General features: G+C 46.6%; 1 protein-coding gene across 1 annotated transcript in view; it reads right to left on the reverse strand.

The window, feature by feature from the left end:
- Positions 1-4,520: 4,520 nt before the first annotated feature.
- Positions 4,521-21,141, reverse strand: part of LOC122945186 (ecto-ADP-ribosyltransferase 5-like) — a 72,995-nt gene continuing 56,374 nt past the window's right edge. The window contains exons 5-7 of the mRNA XM_044304132.1: positions 14,743-14,970; positions 14,151-14,285; positions 4,521-4,919 (exon numbers count right to left, since the gene is read on the reverse strand). Of these exons, the coding sequence (XP_044160067.1) occupies positions 4,816-4,919; positions 14,151-14,285; positions 14,743-14,970 (467 nt within the window). The 3' untranslated portion in view covers positions 4,521-4,815. The remainder of the gene's footprint in view (positions 4,920-14,150; positions 14,286-14,742; positions 14,971-21,141) is intronic.

Below are 21,141 nucleotides of genomic sequence, written 5' to 3' on the forward strand. Positions count from 1 at the left end.
TCAGCATTTTTTTTTGTTTATGCTAAATGAATATTATTTTTTAAATTAAATTCAGCTCTACCAACGATACCGGGGAATGCAGCATCACATACCTGTTAAGTCTGGTGACTGAACCGTGACAATCCCTCTCATTGGCCACTCTATTTTTTTTCATCTTCTCCAGTTGGCCCAGACCTCCATGATTAGTTTTTCCAGCCCCATCTCATCTCTGCATACTCTGCAACTCACTAATGCCCCTCTGGTCATGTTCTGGCGCTTACCAAGTTCCCACGGGTCACCATTTCCTGGTCTTATCTCAGCACACAGGAAATGCTACGATCGGCCAGCTCACCGGCTGAGGCTGCTCACCACTGTTTCCGTTGGTTGGCTGAGGGGTCATTTCTGACATTTCCTGTGAAGTTTACGATAAACCTACGTCTACAAATAACCTGCTACATTGGCAGAGCAATCAACCTTTACCCCTGAGAAGAGGAATACCCACTGGACAGTACATAAGGGCACGTCGTAATTGCTCAGGTGACTCTGCGTTCCTTCGGGAATGTGATACATTGTTTGAAATATTCCATCAAAGAAGATACCCAAAGAAGACCTTACATAAAGCTCTTCTTAGAGCAAAGAGTACTTACCGTTCTGATCTATTAAGCAAAAAAGAGAAAATTGTTACCCCTGCTACCATTAGGTGCATTGGCAACTTTGATGCACAGCACCGTAGGGTTTTTCAAATCCTGCAAAAAGCACTGGCATATTTTACAAACTGACAATGATTTTAGGGAGGTGTTAATGACCAAACCTAGAATCACTTACCGTAGAGGAAAAAACCTCAAAGACCATCTAGTGCATCGTTTTCACAGCAAAGACCCCCAAAAAACAATGTGGTTGAGATCAAATGGAGTGGTCAGCTACCCATGTGGGAGATGCAGCTTCTGTCCATACATCAAAAAGATCAAAGATTTTATTACTCCCGTGAATGATAAAAAATATGATATCAGGCAATTTATTAACTGCTGAACAATGGGTATAGTGTATGTGGCCCTCGTCTAAAATTGTACAAACCGGATTCCCAAAAAGTTGGGACACTATACAAATCGTGAATAAAAGCTGAATGCAATGATGTGGAGGTGCCAACTTCTAATATTTTATTCAGAATCGAACATAAATCAAAAAGTTTAAACTGAGAAAATGTACCATTTTAAGGGAAAAATATGTTGAATCAGAATTTCATGGTGTCAACAAATCCCCAAAAAGTTGGGACAAGGCCATTTTCACCACTGTGTGGCATCTCCCCTTCTTCTTACAACACTCAACAGACGTCTGGGGACCGAGGAGACCAGTTTCTCAAGTTTAGAAATAGGAATGCTCTCCCATTCTTGTCTAACACAGGCCTCTAACTGTTCCATCGTCTTGGGCCTTCTTTGTTGCACCTTCCTCTTTATGATGCACCAAATGTTCTCTATAGGTGAAAGATCTGGACTGCAGACTGGCCATTTCAGTGCCCGGATCCTTCTCCTACGCAGCCATGATGTTGTGATTGATGCAGAATGTGGTCTGGCATTATCTTGTTGTAAAATGCAGGGTCTTCCCTGAAAGAGATGACGTCTGGATGGGAGCAGATGTTGTTCTAGAACCTGAATATATTTTTCTGCATTGATGGTGCCTTTCCAGACATGCAAGCTGCCCATGCCACACACACTCATGCCACCCCATACCATCAGAGATGCAGGCTTCTGAACTGAGCGTTGATAACAACTTGGGTTGTCCTTGTCCTCTTTGGCCCGGATGACATGGCGTCCCAGATTTCCAAAAAGAACTTCGAATCGTGACTCGTCTGACCACAGAACAGTCTTCCATTTTGCCACACTCCATTTTAAATGACCCCTGGCCCAGTGAAAACGCCTGAGCTTGTGGATCTTGCTTAGAAATGGCTTCTTCTTTGCACTGTAGAGTTTCAGCTGGCAGCGGCGGATGGCACGGTGGATTGTGTTCACTGACAATGGTTTCTGGAAGTATTCCTGAGCCCATTCTGGGATTTCCTTTACAGTAGCATTCCTGTTTGTGGTGCAGTGTCGTGTAAGGGCCCGGAGATCACGGGCATCCAGTATGGTTTTACGGCCTTGACCCTTACGCACAGAGATTGTTCCAGATTCTCTGAATCTTCGGATGATGTTCTGCACAGTTGATGATGATAGATGCAAAGTCTTTGCAATGTTTCGCTGGGTAACACCTTTCTGATATTGCTCCAGTATCTTTCTGCGCAACATTGTGGGAATTGGTGATCCTCTGCCCGTCTTGGCTTCTGAGAGACACGGCCGCTCTGAGAAGCTCTTTTTATACCCAATCATGTTGCCAATTGACCTAATTAGTGTTACTTGGTCTTCCAGCTCTTCGTTATGCTCAAATTTACTTTTTCCAGCCTCTTATTGCTACTTGTCCCAACTTTTTGGGGATTTGTTGACACCGTGAAAATTTGAATCAACGTATTTTTCCTTTAAAACGATACATTTACTCGGATTAAACGTTTGATCCGTCATCTACGTTCTATTACACATAACATACTGACATTTGCCATCTCCACATCATTGCATTCAGCTTTTATTCACAATTTGTTTAGTGTCCCAACTTTTTTGGAATCCGGTTTGTATGTTGGTAAGAATTTCAACGGCGGATTTGCCAACACATAAGCAGTATTAACACAAAATCAGATACTACTATATCCAGGCATGTTAGAGATTTCCATAAGGGGGATCCGAGCGGTTTGAAATGTTGGGGCCTTTGTAGAAGGACACTTGGTGCACGTAGAGGTGATCTGGACAGAGTTCTTCTTCAAGAAGAGACAAGGTGGATTTACCGCCTTGATAGTCTCAGCCCAAAAGGCCTCAATGAAGGCTTTACTTTTTCTTCCGTTTTATAATAGTTATCTGCACATTTCAGTTAATTGATCATATTGTATTTTCATCAATTTGTGAGCAGTATTAGACGCTGTTATAACTACTTCAATCTGACTGCCCCGAGTACGTTGTGTACAGCAAGAATGCTCTCTCGTGATTATTATGTCACATGTATGACAGCAATTTTGGTGAGATATATCGGTATTCCATCCCTATGAGGGACCACAAATACTTCTATAGATACTGATACATCCCTTTAAGGGAGGGGTATTATAGGTATTCTTTTAACAGTGTTACATATATATATGCTGTAATGTTTAAAGGGTAACCTGGCTACAGTGCGGGTGCGCAAGCGCAGTAGGAAGGAGTTGAGCTCATCTGAGATAAAGTCCGCACGCAGGTGTTTCTTGGCTCACGACTAAGTTAATAGAGACACAGTAGTGGAAGCGATGGGCTCTGAGGCTAAGTGCAAGCGCAAGCACATTACTGTTTATAGCGCCCGTCTTGGCCTCTAAGTTCCTGTGCAGCCGCAGTACAGTGCGGTGGTGCGTGTGCGCTCTGAGACTAAGTCAGCGCGCAGAGCAGTGCGCTCTGAGACTAAGTGTATGCGCAGTGTGATTAAAGGCGCTTCTGGTACTTCAATGTTCCTGCGCAGTAGTAGTGCAGTGCGCTCTGAGACTAAGTGTATGCGCAGTGTGATTAAAGGCGCTTCTGGTACTTCAATGTTCCTGCGCAGTAGTAGTGCAGTGCAGCGGCGCTCGCAGAAGGTAAGTCCAGGCGCAGATACCAGGCACGCAGCCGAATAATCTGGATGACGGTGGCGAGTGTCATTGTGACTTATAGTTTTTTCATTGGTAGCATGGTTTATAGGATACCTATTCGTTCATTCTTTGAATCTATGGCTTCCAAGGTGGACGCAGCCTTGATGAGGTTCATGGGCAGCGGCCTTATTCAATTCTGTCCGTTACCCCTGATGAAGCCAGATTCGCTGGGGGAGAGTATCCATTTCCTGGTCTCATCTCAGCACACGGGAAATGCTACGATCGGCCAGCTCACCGGCTGAGGCTGGTCACCACTGAAGGGTCATTTCTTAGGGTACTTTCACACTTGCGGCAGGACGGATCCGACATGCTGTTCACCATGTCGGATCCGTCCTGCGGCTATTTCGCCGTGCCCGCGGACCGCCGCTCCGTCCCCATTGACTATAATGGGGACGGGGGCGGAGCTCCGGCGCAGCACGGCGCTGCACGGAGAAAGGCCGCCGGACTAAAATTACTGCATGTCAGGCTTTTTAGTCCGGCGGCTTTCTCCGTGCACCGCCGTGCTGCGCCGGAGCTCCGCCCCCGTCCCCATTGTAGTCAATGGGGACGGAGCGGCGGTCCGCAGGCACGGCGAAATAGCCGCAGGACGGATCCGACATGGTGAACAGCATGTCGGATCCGTCCTGCCGCAAGTGTGAAACTAGCAGAGATCAGTGACGGTACGGTAAATGTCAAACCGGGATCGTCAGGGGAACGGTGAGGTAAATATGGCTTCCCAATTCTGAACTCCTTGGCACAACATGTTTCCCCTCTGGACAACCCTCTTACCCGAGGGGTTTGTTAATCACAAAAAAAACACCAAACACAAATGAAAAACCTAGAAAAACTTTAATTTATTTGAAGAAAGATTGAACTTGAAGGACTAATGTCTTTTTTTAACCATATTAACTATGAAAGTGTGAAGCAGCTGAACCTTCTGATCTGCAGTGAGCTCCAGCCACATCCTTCACTTGTGTTCTCCCAGGGCCTTTCACACAGTACTAGCTTTCAGCAGGACGTTGCCCCAGGGTTATGATATCACTCACACTGTGGAAGGAAATGGATGCCGGTGGGGGGTTGGTTGCATCCATGAACCTAATACTGTCACAACCAGTGCTTCTGACGTGATGTCACCATCGAGCTCCAGGATTCCTCATGCAGGTCTTATAGACCAAAATGGTAGCACCGGTGATAAGAAATATTAGAAACCAGATGACAAGGCCGAAGATAGAGACTGTGAAGAGATGAGAAACAGTCATTGTGGCAGCGACCTCAGCTCAGCGTCATGATGCCATGTTCACAGTGGGCACCCTGCCCCTATGGCTACTTAACGAGCTCTGGTGTCAATACTGTCTGCGGTCAGAAGTTCTATACGTCCCAGTATTGCCCCTTGTAGGGATGATGGGGATAGCCATAGAGTATTGTGTACGGTGTATTGTAGTGTAATGTATACTGTTCTACAAGTACAGGGTGAGGCAGAAGTTTGGACGCCCCCTTTTAACTGGTTAATTTGTAGAAAATTGAATTCCATTATTTGGTGGTGGAAACATTTTTGGCCGCCATTTTGAAATCCGCTATACTATATCCAGCTCTGTTTTTTCCAGTGGGAAGGGGGTCATGTGATACATCATCTGTGGCTAGAATTTACTGGAGGTGTCAGCTTTGACCTATTTTTACATGTTTAAAAGTAAAGCGAGGGAAATGTTTTCTAGACAACATGTTCTGTGTGTCCACTATTCTGCTGGAGGCACGTGGTTTACCATCTGGTCCAGTCTTCGTGAACACGCTGAAGAATTGCAGGTGATACTTCTTCACCACTTCAGGTTAGCCATACTACGCAAGAGCGCCATGAAGTATCGCCTGTGGCTCTTCAGCGGGTTCACAAAGACTGGATCAAATGTTGAACCATGAGCATCGGACAGAATGGTGGACACATTGAACACGTCATGTAAAGCACTGGAGGGAACCAGTGTACATGTATTCTTCTGACAGTCCTGCGATTGATCTGCTATTTAAAGCTACAGTATTCAATTTTTTCCTAATGATCAGAAGCCTAAGGCCTCTTTCACACGGGCGTTGTGGGAAAATGTGCGGGTGCGTTGCGGGAACATGCATGATTTTTCTGCGCGAGTGCAAAACATTGTATTGCGTTTTGCACTCGCGTGAGTACAGCCGGCATGCTTGGTACCCAAACCCGAACTTCTTCACAGAAGTTCGGGCTTGGGATCGGTGTTCTGTAGATTGTATTATTTTCCCTTTATAACATGGTTATAAGGGAAAATAATAGCATTCTGAATACACAATGCATAGTACAATAGGGCTGGAGGGGTTAAAAAAAAGAATAACCAAAAATTTAACTCACCTTAATCCACTTGATCGTGCAGCCGGCATCTCTTCTGTCTTCTTTCTTAGCTGTGTGCAGGAACAGGACCTGTGGTGACGTCACTCTGGTCATCACATGGTCCATCACCATGGTAAAAGATTGTGTGATGGACCATGTGATGACCGGAGTGACGTCACCACAGGTCCTTTTCCTGCACAGAGCAAAGAAAGAAGACAGAAGAGATGCCGGCTGCGCAAGCAAGTGGATTAAGGTGAGTTAAAAAAAAAATTTAACCCCTCCATCACTATTGTACTATGCATTCTGTATTCAGAATGCTATTATTTTCCCCTACAACCATGTTATAAGGGAAAATAATAAAGATCGGGTCCCCATCCCGATCGTCTCCTAGCAACCGTGCGTGAAAATCGCACCGCATCCGCACTTGCTTGCGGATGCTTGCAATTTTCACGCAACCCCATTCATTTCTATGGGGCCTGCATTACGTGAAAAACGCACAAAATAGAGCATGCTGCGATTTTCACGCAACGCACAAGTGATGCGTGAAAATCACCGCTCATGTGAACAGCCCCATAGAAATGAATGGGTCGGGATTCAGTGCGGGTGCAATGCGTTCAACTCACGCATCGCATCTGCGCGGAATACTCGCCCGTGTGAAAGGGGCCTAATAGAAGCCCAATATACATCTAAAATGTCATATGTACTGGCTGCCGATTTCCTAAGGATCCATTTGTCCTCTAGACATTGTCCAACTGTGCATTTTTTCCCAAAAAAATCTGTTTAGGCGTTTCTTCAACTTTCTTCAATTTTGTAGCATTGCAGTCAGTAAATATTTACTGTAGACAATGTCCAGTTGCACAGTTTCTTCAATTATAAGTGTAAAACCTGACTGGATACACTGCGCAGTGTCCGCGTATATTGTTACTGTAGACTGGGTTCAATCGCACATGTAATTACAAAAAGTCGGCCGGTCACAGACTAGTGCGCCTGACGTGATGTAGCAGACTAGTGCGCCTGACGTGATGTAGCAGACTAGTGCGCCTGACGTGATGTAGCAGACTAGTGCGCCTGACGTGATGTAGCAGACTAGTGCGCCTGACGTGATGTAGCAGACTAGTGCGCCTGACGTGATGTAGCAGACTAGTGCGCCTGACGTGATGTAGCAGACTAGTGCGCCTGACGTGATGTAGCAGACTAGTGCACCTGACGTGATGTAGCAGACTAGTGCGCCTGACGTGATGTAGCAGACTAGTGCGCCTGACGTGATGTAGCAGACTAGTGCGCCTGACGTGATGTAGCAGACTAGTGCGCCTGACGTGATGTAGCAGACTAGTGCACCTGACGTGATGTAGCAGACTAGTGCACCTGACGTGATGTAGCAGACTAGTGCGCCTGACGTGATGTAGCAGACTAGTGCACCTGACGTGATGTAGCAGACTAGTGCACCTGACGTGATGTAGCAGACTAGTGCACCTGACGTGATGTAGCAGACTAGTGCGCCTGACGTGATGTAGCAGACTAGTGCGCCTGACGTGATGTAGCAGACTAGTGCGCCTGACGTGATGTAGCAGACTAGTGCACCTGACGTGATGTAGCAGACTAGTGCGCCTGACGTGATGTAGCAGACTAGTGCGCCTGACGTGATGTAGCAGACTAGTGCACCTGACGTGATGTAGCAGACTAGTGCACCTGACGTGATGTAGCAGACTAGTGCGCCTGACGTGATGTAGCAGACTAGTGCACCTGACGTGATGTAGCAGACTAGTGCACCTGACGTGATGTAGCAGACTAGTGCACCTGACGTGATGTAGCAGACTAGTGCACCTGACGTGATGTAGCAGACTAGTGCGCCTGACGTGATGTAGCAGACTAGTGCGCCTGACGTGATGTAGCAGACTAGTGCGCCTGACGTGATGTAGCAGACTAGTGCGCCTGACGTGATGTAGCAGACTAGTGCGCCTGACGTGATGTAGCAGACTAGTGCGCCTGACGTGATGTAGCAGACTAGTGCGCCTGACGTGATGTAGCAGACTAGTGCACCTGACGTGATGTAGCAGACTAGTGCGCCTGACGTGATGTAGCAGACTAGTGCACCTGACGTGATGTAGCAGACTAGTGCACCTGACGTGATGTAGCAGACTAGTGCGCCTGACGTGATGTAGCAGACTAGTGCGCCTGACGTGATGTAGCAGACTAGTGCGCCTGACGTGATGTAGCAGACTAGTGCGCCTGACGTGATGTAGCAGACTAGTGCGCCTGACGTGATGTAGCAGACTAGTGCGCCTGACGTGATGTAGCAGACTAGTGCGCCTGACGTGATGTAGCAGACTAGTGCACCTGACGTGATGTAGCAGACTAGTGCGCCTGACGTGATGTAGCAGACTAGTGCACCTGACGTGATGTAGCAGACTAGTGCACCTGACGTGATGTAGCAGACTAGTGCACCTGACGTGATGTAGCAGACTAGTGCACCTGACGTGATGTAGCAGACTAGTGCACCTGACGTGATGTAGCAGACTAGTGCGCCTGACGTGATGTAGCAGACTAGTGCGCCTGACGTGATGTAGCAGACTAGTGCGCCTGACGTGATGTAGCAGACTAGTGCGCCTGACGTGATGTAGCAGACTAGTGCGCCTGACGTGATGTAGCAGACTAGTGCACCTGACGTGATGTAGCAGACTAGTGCGCCTGACGTGATGTAGCAGACTAGTGCGCCTGACGTGATGTAGCAGACTAGAGCGCCTGACGTGATGTAGCAGACTAGCGCGCCTGACGTGATGTAGCAGACTAGAGCGCCTGACGTGATGTAGCAGACTAGCGCGCCTGACGTGATGTAGCAGACTAGTGCACCTGACGTGATGTAGCAGACTAGTGCACCTGACGTGATGTAGCAGACTAGTGCGCCTGACGTGATGTAGCAGACTAGTGCACCTGACGTGATGTAGCAGACTAGTGCGCCTGACGTGATGTAGCAGACTAGTGCGCCTGACGTGATGTAGCAGACTAGTGCGCCTGACGTGATGTAGCAGACTAGTGCACCTGACGTGATGTAGCAGACTAGTGCACCTGACGTGATGTAGCAGACTAGTGCGCCTGACGTGATGTAGCAGACTAGTGCGCCTGACGTGATGTAGCAGACTAGTGCGCCTGACGTGATGTAGCAGACTAGTGCGCCTGACGTGATGTAGCAGACTAGTGCACCTGACGTGATGTAGCAGACTAGTGCACCTGACGTGATGTAGCAGACTAGTGCACCTGACGTGATGTAGCAGACTAGTGCACCTGACATCATGTAGTAGACTCTGGCACAAACATTCTCTCCAGCGCAGACTAGTGCACCTGGGCTGACATTTTCGGTTTGCATCACAGTTGCCGTATATCGTAACAGTGGACTCAAAAATGGCCCCCATCACAGCCACCACTATTTTCCTGCCTCCCGGTCACCATATTTTGTACTGGGCTTTGTCCAATTGAACATTTGTTTCTACAACTCTCTTGCTCAGGAGAAGGGGATGTCTCCAGTGCACTGCCAGAGAGGGGATTCAGTGCGGCAGGTGGTGTCATCACCCCAAGTGGACACATTGTCCTCCAGCAGTGTGGAGAACAGTACATTTGTGAAAGTGATTCAGGCATGGATCTGGGAGGATTTTCACACAACTCCGGCTGAGGCCAAAGAAAAGATCTGCCATTGCTGACAGTGGCCATTTATGCCTGCCCAATGATGGCACTGACACTGTCCTGCCTGTCATCATGTACCGTTCTGTACTGCTGCTCTGACTATGCCTATACAGCTGCACATCTCCTGCCTTATCTATCAGGCTCCATACTGTACTGCTGCTGCCGCTACTACTACCTCTTCTGCTGCTACCATTATACCTACACAGCTGCACAACTCCTGCCGTGTCCATCATGTATTATACTGTACTGCTGCTGCCGCTACTACTACCCCTACTGTCACTACTACTATGCCTACACAGCTGCACAACTACTGCCGTGTCCATCATGTATCATACTGTACTGCTGCTGCCGCTACTACTACCCCTACTGTCACTACTACTATACCTACACAGCTGCACAACTCCTGCCGTGTCCATCATGTATTATACTGTACTGCTGCTGCCGCTACTACTACCCCTACTGTCACTACTACTATGCCTACACAGCTGCACAACTCCTGCCGTGTCCATCATGTATCATACTGTACTGCTGCTGCCGCTACTACTACCCCTACTGCCACTACTACTATGCCTAAACAGCTGCACAACTCCTGCCGTGTCCATCGTGTATCATACTGTACTGCTGCTGCCACTACTACTACCCCTACTGCCACTACTACTATGCCTACACAGCTGCACAACTCCTGCCGTGTCCACCATGTATCATACTGTACTGCTGCTGCCGCTACTACTACCCCTACTGTCACTACTACTATGCCTACACAGCTGCACATCTCCTGCCGTCTCCATCATGTATCATACTGTACTGCTGCTGCCGCTACTACTACCCCTTCTGTCACTACTACTATGCCTACACAGCTGCACAACACCTGCCGTGTCCATCATGTATCATACTGTACTGCTGCCGCCGCTACTACTACCCCTACTGCCACTACTACTATACCTACACAGCTGCACAACTCCTGCCGTGTCCATCATGTATCATACTGTACTGCTGCTGCCACTACTACTACCCCTACTGCCACTACTACTATGCCTACACAGCTGCACAACTCCTGCCGTGTCCATCAGGCTCCATACTGTACTGCTGCTGCCATCACTACTACGCCTACACAGCTGCACAACTCCTGCCGTGTCCATCATGTATCATACTGTACTGCTGCTTCCACTATTACTACCCCTACTGTCACTACTACTATGCCTACACAGCTGCACAACTCCTGCCGTGTCCATCATGTATCATACTGTACTGCTGCTGCCGCTACTACTACCCCTACTGCCACTACTACTATGCCTACACAGCTGCACAACTCCTGCCGTGTCCATCATGTATCATACTGTACTGCTGCTGCCGCTACTACTACCCCTACTGTCACTACTACTATACTCACACAGCTGCACAACTCCTGCCGTGTCCACCATGTATCATACTGTACTGCTGCTGTCGCTACTACTACCCCTACTGCCACTACTACTATGCCTACACAGCTGCACAACTCCTGCCGTGTCTATCATGTATCATACTGTACTGCTGCTGCCACTACTACTACCCCTACTGCCACTACTACTATGCCTACACAGCTGCACAACTCCTGCCATGTCCATCATGTATCATACTGTACTGCTGCTGCCGCTACTGCTACCCCTACTGCCACTACTACTATGCCTACACAGCTGCACAACTCCTGCCGTGTCCACCATGTATCATACTGTACTGCTGCTGCCGCTACTACTACCCCTACTGCCACTACTACTATGCCTACACAGCTGCACAACTCCTGCCGTGTCCATCATGTATCATACTGTACTGCTGCTGCCGCTACTACTACCCCTACTGCCACTACTACTATGCCTACACAGCTGCACAACTCCTGCCGTGTCCATCATGTATCATACTGTACTGCTGCTGCCGCTACTACTACCCCTACTGTCACTACTACTATACCTACACAGCTGCACAACTCCTGCCGTGTCCATCATGCATCATACTGTACTGCTGCTGCCACAACTACTACCCCTACTGCCACTACTACTATGCCTACACAGCTGCACAACTCCTGCCGTGTCCATCATGTATCATACTGTACTGCTGCTGCCGCTACTACTACCCCTTCTGTCACTACTACTATACCTACACAGCTGCACAACTCCTGCCGTGTCCATCATGTATCATACTGTACTGCTGCTGCCGCTACTACTACTACTACCCCTTCTGTCACTACTACTATGCCTACACAGCTGCACAACTCCTGCCGTGTCCATCATGTATCATACTGTACTGCTGCTGCCGCTACTACTACCCCTACTGTCACTACTACTATGCCTACACAGCTGCACAACTCCTGCAGTGTCCATCATGTATCATACTGTACTGCTGCTGCCGCTACTACTACCCCTACTGCCACTACTACTATGCCTACACAGCTGCACAACTCCTGCCGTGTCCATCATGTAACATACTGTACTGCTGCTGCCACTACTACTACCCCTTCTGCTGCTACCATTATACCTACACAGCTGCACAACTCCTGCCGTGTCCATCATGTAACATACTGTACTGCTGCTGCCACTACTACTACCCCTACTGCCACTACTACTATGCCTACACAGCTGCACAACTCCTGCCTGGTCCATCATGTATTATACTGTACTGCTGCTGCCGCGACTACTACCCCTACTGCCACTACTACTATGCCTACACAGCTGCACAACTCCTGCCGTGTCCATCATGTATCATACTGTACTGCTGCTGCCGCTACTACTACCCCTACTGCCACTACTACTATGCCTACACAGCTGCACAACTCCTGCCGTGTCCATCATGTATCATACTGTACTGCTGCTGCCGCGACTACTACCCCTACTGCCACTACTACTATGCCTACACAGCTGCACAACTCCTGCCGTGTCCATTATGTATCATACTGTACTGCTGCTGCCGCTACTACTACCTCTACTGTCACTACTACTATGCCTACACAGCTGCACAACTCCTGCCGTGTCCACCATGTATCATACTGTACTGCTGCTGCCACTATAACTACAGTACCCCTATTGCTACTACTACTACACCGACACAGCCACACATCTCCTGCCTTATGCCTTAGCCTCCATACTGTACTGCTGATGCAACTATTACTACCCCTACTGCTGCTACCTCTACTCCTACACAGCCACACATCTCCTGCTTTGTCCATCAGGTTTCATATTTGTTTTGGTTCTTTGTTCAAAACGGTCTCTTTTGGGAATAGATTTAGATTGGAATTTATTATAAGTTCTGCTCTTTTATATTGAGCTCCTTTTACCTGATTACTGAATTTTATGTATTGATCTTTTACGTTCTCTTTTTGTTTTTAGTTGATAGTCTTGTATTGTGTGGTTTGCACTTTGATTCTTATTGTATTGGGACTTTAACAATAATGATGATAAATGTAGACCGTGCAGCTGGTCGGTTCTATTTTCTGCAGCAGTTACTTTTCAGCTGGTGTTTGTATAGCACAGTGTACTGTTATGTACTGTAGCATCGTTTGTACAGTATGTTGTAGTGTACAGTTGTATACAAATATGTCTTTCCTTACCTTTTACTCTTAGTTCACAATATCCCAAGATATCCCAAGAAGTCTGACTCATTATTATATTTTTTTTAAAGCACGAGTTCTTGATAGTTTGTCAGATGCCAGTGCGCTATCCACTGCCACCCGGTGGTTGTGTTGTGTATCGTGGACTACAGTGTACGGTTATAAAATTCAGAAAGGTTTCATGTACTGTAATGTTTCATACAATGTAGCGGTGTGATATAAAGCAGCTCATACTATTAGAGTCTAGATAAGTGTTGTGCATAATGTATAGTTGTACAGTTTAGTACAGCATTGTGCAGTATTTTGTAGTATTCCATTTTCATTTTTCCTATAGCATATAATTGTATATTTGTACAGTTTAGCATACTTTGGCTCAACAAGTATATCCTGTGTATGCTCTGTCTTCTGTAGGCAGGGAAGTACCTACCCCTCATGCCAAATTCTCAACCTAACCCCTTTCCTCCAGCCAGAGATGTAGCTTCATGCACTTTTTATAATACTTGTGTCCAGGGGCGTAGCTATAGGGGGTGCAGAGGAAGCAGTCGCTACCGGGCCCAGTAGCCTTAGGAGGCCCAAAGTCCTTTGTGCCATAAGAATTTGGATTGAGCGGGGATGCTGTTTCAATTTTTGCCTCAGGTGGCCCGAAGGCTATGTGTTTCCCTGTCCCTTGCCACAAAGTAGGGGGCCCAAGCTGAACTCTTGCACCAGGGCCCACGAGCCTTTAGCTACACCCCTGCTTGTGTCTTCTTATGCATTACAAGGGTCCTTGGCCCCCCGCAGGCTCCCGGGCCGGCAGTGACTGCTACCTCTGCACCCCCTATAGCTACGCCCCTGGCTGTAAGGTCACAGATCGGCCGCTGTCCTCTTACCTCGCTGATGTTTGACTTCTTTCCTCAGAATGTTAAAGGCTTCCTCATGTAGGATGAGGAGATGAACAATCTTCCCCTCGTTCTGTTCCACCGCTTTCACCTCGCTCGATATAGAATCTGTCAGGTCATTTAGAGCTGAAAACACAAAGTAATGATGTTATCTATCTATAGTATCTATCTACAGTATATATCTATCCATCTCATATCTATCTCACATCAATCTATCTACAGTATATATCTATAGTATCTATCTATCTAACAAATCAAATCAGCTTTATTGGCAGGACTAAATACATTTTAGCATTGTGAAAGCAAGTGGGAAATAAGTGGGTAGGGTTGGGGGATGGGGACAGGTCCAGGGTGGGGAGTCCATGGTATATCAGGCTCCTCTCAGTCTATGGCAGGCAGTAATATATTGTGCTGCTATGGCCGCTGTGTTCTCCTCTTCCCCCAGCAGTATGGAGAGTCTCTCTTCCTCCTCCATCGAGGTGAAGTCTGGGCAGAGATCAGACAGTCTCCTGAAGTGAGAATCCCTCACTATCTCATATTTATCTATCTATCTGTATTTGCACTGCCATCATGCAGCACTTACCCTTTAGAAAATCGCTCAGTTGCCTCAGGGTACGGTACAGGTTGGTTTCATTCCCACTTTCAGTAAATTGCTGGAACATGGCGCCCAGCTCGGCGTGGTGATGCTTCCAGAATAGTTGATTCTGATTGATTTTCTCCTCAAAAACCTTCATCCGCTCCTCCATTTCAGCTGCAGACATCACATTCAGCTGATCTCCATATTTTGTTCCTCCCATTGGTTCAGTTGTAGCTTAAAACATAGAAAGTAGATTACATTGAAAGCAGCGCCCCACCTGACCGCTGGTTACATGTTGTATTACAGCGCAGCACTGACCTGATTTATATTATATTTCTATCATGATGGGAGTATTATTTTTCTAATACAAATCTCCAAATCCCCTGCCTAGAAATAGAGATACACAAATAACATTCAGATTACCTGTAGCCACCACTAGAGGGAGCTCACTGCATACAGATTATACAGCCACCACTAGAGGGAGCTCACTACATACAGATTATACAGCCACCACTAGAGGGAGCTCACTGCATACAGATTATATAGCCACCACTAGAGAGAGCTCACTGCATACAGATTATACAGCCACCACTAGAGGGAGCTCACTGCATACAGATTATACAGCCACCACTAGAGGGAGCTCACTGCATACAGATTATACAGCCACCACTAGAGGGAGCTCACTGCATACAGATTATACAGCCAACACTAGAGGGAGCTCACTGCATACAGATTATATAGCCACCACTAGAGGGAGCTCACTACATACAGATTATACAGCCACCACTAGAGGGAGCTCACTGCATACAGATTATACAGCCACCACTAGAGGGAGCTCACTACATACAGATTACACAGCCACCACTAGAGGGAGTTCTCTACATACAGATTATACAGCCACTACTAGGGGGAGCTCACTACATACAGATTATACAGCCACCACTAGAGGGAGCTCACTACATACAGATTATACAGCCACCACTAGAGGGAGCTCACTGCATACAGATTATACAGCCACCACTAGAGGGAGCTCACTGCATACAGATTATACAGCCACCACTAGAGGGAGCTCACTGCATACAGATTATACAGTCACCACTAGAGGGAGCTCACTACATACAGATTATACAGCCACCACTAGAGGGAGCTCACTGCATACAGATTATACAGCCAACACTAGAGGGAGCTCACTGCATACAGATTATACAGCCACCACTAGAGGGAGCTCACTACATACAGATTATACAGCCACCACTAGAGGGAGCTCACTACATACAGATTACACAGCCACCACTAGAGGGAGCTCACTACATAGAGATTATACAGCCACCACTAGAAGGAGCTCACTACAAGCAGATTATACAGTCACCAGTTCTGGGCTCCAGTGAACAAAGCAGACATAGCAGAGCTGGAGAGGGTCCAGAGGAGGGCAACTAAAGTAATAACTGGAATGGGGCAACTACAGTACCCTGAAAGATTATCAAAATTAGGGTTATTCACTTTAGAAAAATAACGACTGAGAGATCTAATTAATATGTATAAATATATCAGGGGTCAGTACAGAGATGACTCCCATCATCTATTCATTCCCAGGACTGTGACTGTGACGAGGGGACATCCTCTGCGTCTGGAGGAAAGAAGGTTTGTACACAGACATAGAAGAGGATTCTTTACGGTAAGAGCAGTGAGACTATGGAGCTCTCTGCCTGAGGAGGTGGTGATGGTGAGTGCAATAAAGGAATTCAGGAGGGGCCTGGATGTATTTCTGGAGCGTAATAATATTACAGGCTATAGCTTCTAGAGAGGGGTCGCTGATCCAGGGAGTTATTCTGATTGCCTGATTGGAGTCGGGAAGGAATTTTTATTCCCCTAAAGTGAGGAAAATTGGCTTCTACCTCACAGGGGTTTTTTGCCTTCCTCTGGATCAACTTGCAGGATGACAGGCCGAACTGGATGGACAAATGTCTTTTTTCGGCCTTATGTACTATGTTACCACTAGGGGGAGCTCACTACATACAGATTATACAGCCATCACGAGAGGGAGCTCACTGCATATACAGTTGCAAGAAAAAGTATGTGAACCCTTTGGAATGATATGGATTTCTGCACACATTGGTCATAAAATGTGATCAGATCTTCATCTAAGTCACAACAATAGACAATCACAGTCGGCTTAACCTAATAACACACAAAGAATTAAATGTTACCATGTTTTTATTGAACACACCATGTAAACATTCACAGTGCAGGTGGAAAAAGTATGTGAACCCTTGGATTTAATAACTGGTTGAACCTCCTTTGGCAGCAATAACTTCCACCAAACGTTTCCTGTAGTTGCAGATCAGACGTGCACAACGGTCAGGAGTAATTCTTCACCGTTCCTCTTTACAGAACTGTTTCAGTTCAGCAATATTCTTGGGATGTCTGGTGTGAATCGCTTTCTTGAGGTCCTGCCTCAGCATCTCCATCGGGTTGAGGTCAGGACTCTGACTGGGCCACTCCAGAAGGCGGATTTTCTTCTGTTTAAGCCATTCTGTTGTTGATTTACTTCTATGCTTTGGGTCGTTGTCCTGTTGCAACATCCATCTTCTGTTGAGCTTCAGCTGGTGGACAGATGGCCTTAAGTTCTCCTGCAAAAGTCTTAAAAAACTTGGGAATTAATTTTTCCTTTGATTACAGCAATCCGTCCAGGCCCTGACGCAGCAGAGCAGCCCCAAACCATGATGCCCCCACCACCATACCTCACAGTTGGGATGAGGTTTTGAGGTTGGTGTGCTGTGCCTCTTTTTCTCCACACATAGTGTTGTGTGTTTCTTCCAAACAACTCAACTTTGGTTTCATCTGTCCACAGAATATTTTGCCAGTACTGCTGTGGAACATCCAGGTGCTCTTGTGCAAACTGTAAACGTGCAGCAATGTTTATTTTGGACAGCAGTGGCTTCCTCTGTGGTGTCCTCCCATGAAATCCATTCTTGTTTAGTGTTTTACGTATCGTAGATGTTAGAATATGCCAGAGACTTTTGTAAGTCTTTAGCTGACACTCTAGGATTCTTCTTCACCTCATTGAGCAGTCTGCGCTGTGCTCTTGCAGTCATCTTTACAGGACGGCCACTCCTAGGGAGAGTAGCAGCAGTGCTGAACTTTCTCCATTTATAGACCATTTGTCTTACCGTGGACTGATGAACATCAAGGCTTTTGGAGATACTTTTATAACCCTTTCCAGCTTTATCCAAGTCAACAATTCTTAATCGTAGGTCTTCTGAGAGCTCTTTTGTGCGAGGCATCATTCACATAAGGCAATGCTTCTTGTGAAAAGCAAACCCAGAACTGGTGTGTGTGTTTTTTATAGGGCAGGGCAGCTGTAACCAACACCTCCAATCTCATCTCATTGATAGGACACAAGTTGGCTGACACCTCACTCCAATTAGCTCTTGGAGATGTCATTAGTCTAGGGGTTCACATACTTTTTCCACCTGCACTGTGAATGTTTACATAGTGTGTTCAATAAAAACATGCTAACATTTAATTCTTTGTGTGTTATTAGTTTAAGCAAACTGTGATGGTCTAGTGTTTTGAATTAGATGAAGATCAAATAACATTTTATGACCAATTTGTGCAGAAATCCATATCATTCCAAAGGGTTCACATACTTTTTCTTGCAACTGTAGGTTATACAGCCACCTCTAGGGGGAGCTTACTACATACAGGTTATACAGCCACCACTAGAGGGAGCTCACTACATACAGATTATACAGCCACCACTAGAGGGAGCTCTCTACATACAGATTATACAGCCACCACTAGAGGGAGCTCACTACAGATTATACAGCCACCACTAAAGGGAGCTCACTACATACAGATTATACAGTCACCACTAGAGGGAGCTCACTACATACAGATTACACAGCCACCACTAGAAGGAGCTCACTACAAACAGATTATACAGTCACCACTAGGGGGAGCTCTCTACAAACAGATTATACAGCCACCACTAGGGGGAGCTCACTACATACAGATTATACAGCCAACACCGCAAGAGGGAGCTCACTGCATACAGATTATACAGTCATCACCACTAGAGGGAGCTCATTACATACAGATTATACAGCCACCACTAGGGGGAGCTCACTACATACAGATTATACAGCCACCACTAGAGGGAGCTTACTACATACAGATTATACAGTCACCACTAGAGGGAGCTCACTACATACAGATTATACAGCCACCACTAGAGGAAGCTCACTACATACAGATTATACAGCCACCACTAGAGGAAGCTCACTACATACAGATTATACAGCCACCCAAGGGCTGATTGGCCATAGACCTTACAGGGAAATTTCCCGCTGGGCCCTTCTCAAAGCTGGCCAGTGGAAGTTTTTGGGGATGTATTTTGTGCTGCTGGGACAGTATTTTGTGATGGGCTGTGGTACTTGGCTCTGTTGGGGTGGTATAATGTGCCACAATATGGTATTGCTGGCCCTGGAGGTTAACAAGTGGCTCAAAAACTGGTGTAGGAAGAATGGCTTTGGGTTCCTGGAGAACTGGGCTGACTTCTCTGTTGGCTACAGGCTCTATCGTAGGGATGGGCAGCACCCTTAATGGGGAAGGGGCAGCTGTGTTGAGGGAGAAGATGGCTAGAAGGTTGGAGGAGTGTTTAAACTAGGGACGGGGGGAGGGGGTAATTACGTTATAGGATGGAAAGATATTGCAGATAGAGACTGAGGGAAAGGTAATGGGACTGGGGGAGGAATAGAAGGAGGGACTAGAACAGTTCAGAAGGAAAGTTGTAGGGTAAAAAATATACATAAACCTCTTAATTGTATGTATACTAATGCCAGAAGCCTGACTAATAAAACTGGTGAACTGGAATTAGTGATGTGTGAGGAGGACTATGACAGTGGGAATAACTGAGACATGGCTGGATGATAGCTATGACTGGGCAGTTAATGTACAGGGTTACAGTCTGTTTAGAACGTATCGCAAAAACGAAGAGGGGGAAGGGTCTGCCTTTATGTAAATTCCTGTCTAAAGGCCACAGTCCGAGAAGATATAAGTGTCACGGCGCGGTGTGGAAGGATAACTCTACACCAACTACAAGAGGGAAGGGAAAAGGTACTAGGCCTGGAAACTAAGAAAGGGGAAAAAGGTCACCACCTAGTGAATCACTGACCCGAGCCCTGAATACTATAAGTATGAACAGACCTTGATGGCAGGAATGTTCATACGCAGGAACCTAGGGCCCTACCTGACCCTAAAGGGCCCTGGAAATAGTGTTAGGACAAAAGATGACCTGTTCCTTCCCAGCTGAAGGAACAGGAGACTTCCTCAGGCCTAATACCAAAAGGTACGCGAAAACCATGAACAAGAAATAGGGAAAAGACACTTAACTCCAAAATATGCAGACGAGCAGGAACTCAGAGGAGAACCAGACACCAACTCTTCACAACCAAAAGGAGCTATCAACCGCACAGCATGATGGGTGAGGCCATACTAAATAGAGGAGTAGGAATTACCACTTAAGCTACACCTGAGACCAGAAGTGTGGTCATACCCAGCAGCAACACAGAAGAGTAAAACCAGAGAGGCTGTCAGATCACATCACGTGCAGCCAGTCTCCTAGATCTTCTGACCGCTGTCACAGGAGAGCCCGTGACAATAAGTGAGGGACATGAACATGTGGAGTCACTGTAGGTAGAAATACATGGAGGTAAAAACAATAATAAAATACTAATAGGAGTTTATTATAAACCACCTAATATACCAGAGTCCACAGAAAATCTACTACTAAACAAGATAGATGAGGCGGCAAATCATAATGAGGTGGTTATTATGGGGGACTTCAACTACCCAGATATAGACTGGGAAACTGAAACTTGTATATCTCATAAAGGAAACAGGTTATTGGCAATAACCAAAGACAATTACCTTTCCCAACTAGATCAGGACCCGATAGAGGGACGGCCATACTGGAATTAGTATTAACTAATAGATCTGACAGAACAACAGACGTGCAGGTCGGGGGACACCTGGGAAATAGTGACCATAAAGTAATAACTTTCCAATCGTCATTAAAAAGAGTGTTTCTTAAGGGAGGAACAAAAATACCAAGCTTCAAAAAAAGCTAAATTTAGCCAACTAAGAGAGGCCATAGGCCTAACTAACTGGGACAAAGTCCTCAAAAATAAAAATACAGCCACAAAATGGGAAATTTTTAAAAGCATCCTAAAATCTAATTGTGAGAGGTACATACCGTATGGGAATAAAAGGTTAAAGTGGTTGTCTGGGTTCAGAGCTGAACCCAGGCTTACCCATAATTTCACCCCGGCAGCCCCCCTGACTTGAGCATCGGAGCAGTTCATGCTCTGATGCTCTCCTTTGGCCTGCGCTAAATCGCTCAGT

Source organism: Bufo gargarizans, chromosome 1 (assembly GCF_014858855.1).
Source record: "Bufo gargarizans isolate SCDJY-AF-19 chromosome 1, ASM1485885v1, whole genome shotgun sequence".
Lineage (NCBI taxonomy): Eukaryota > Metazoa > Chordata > Amphibia > Anura > Bufonidae > Bufo > Bufo gargarizans.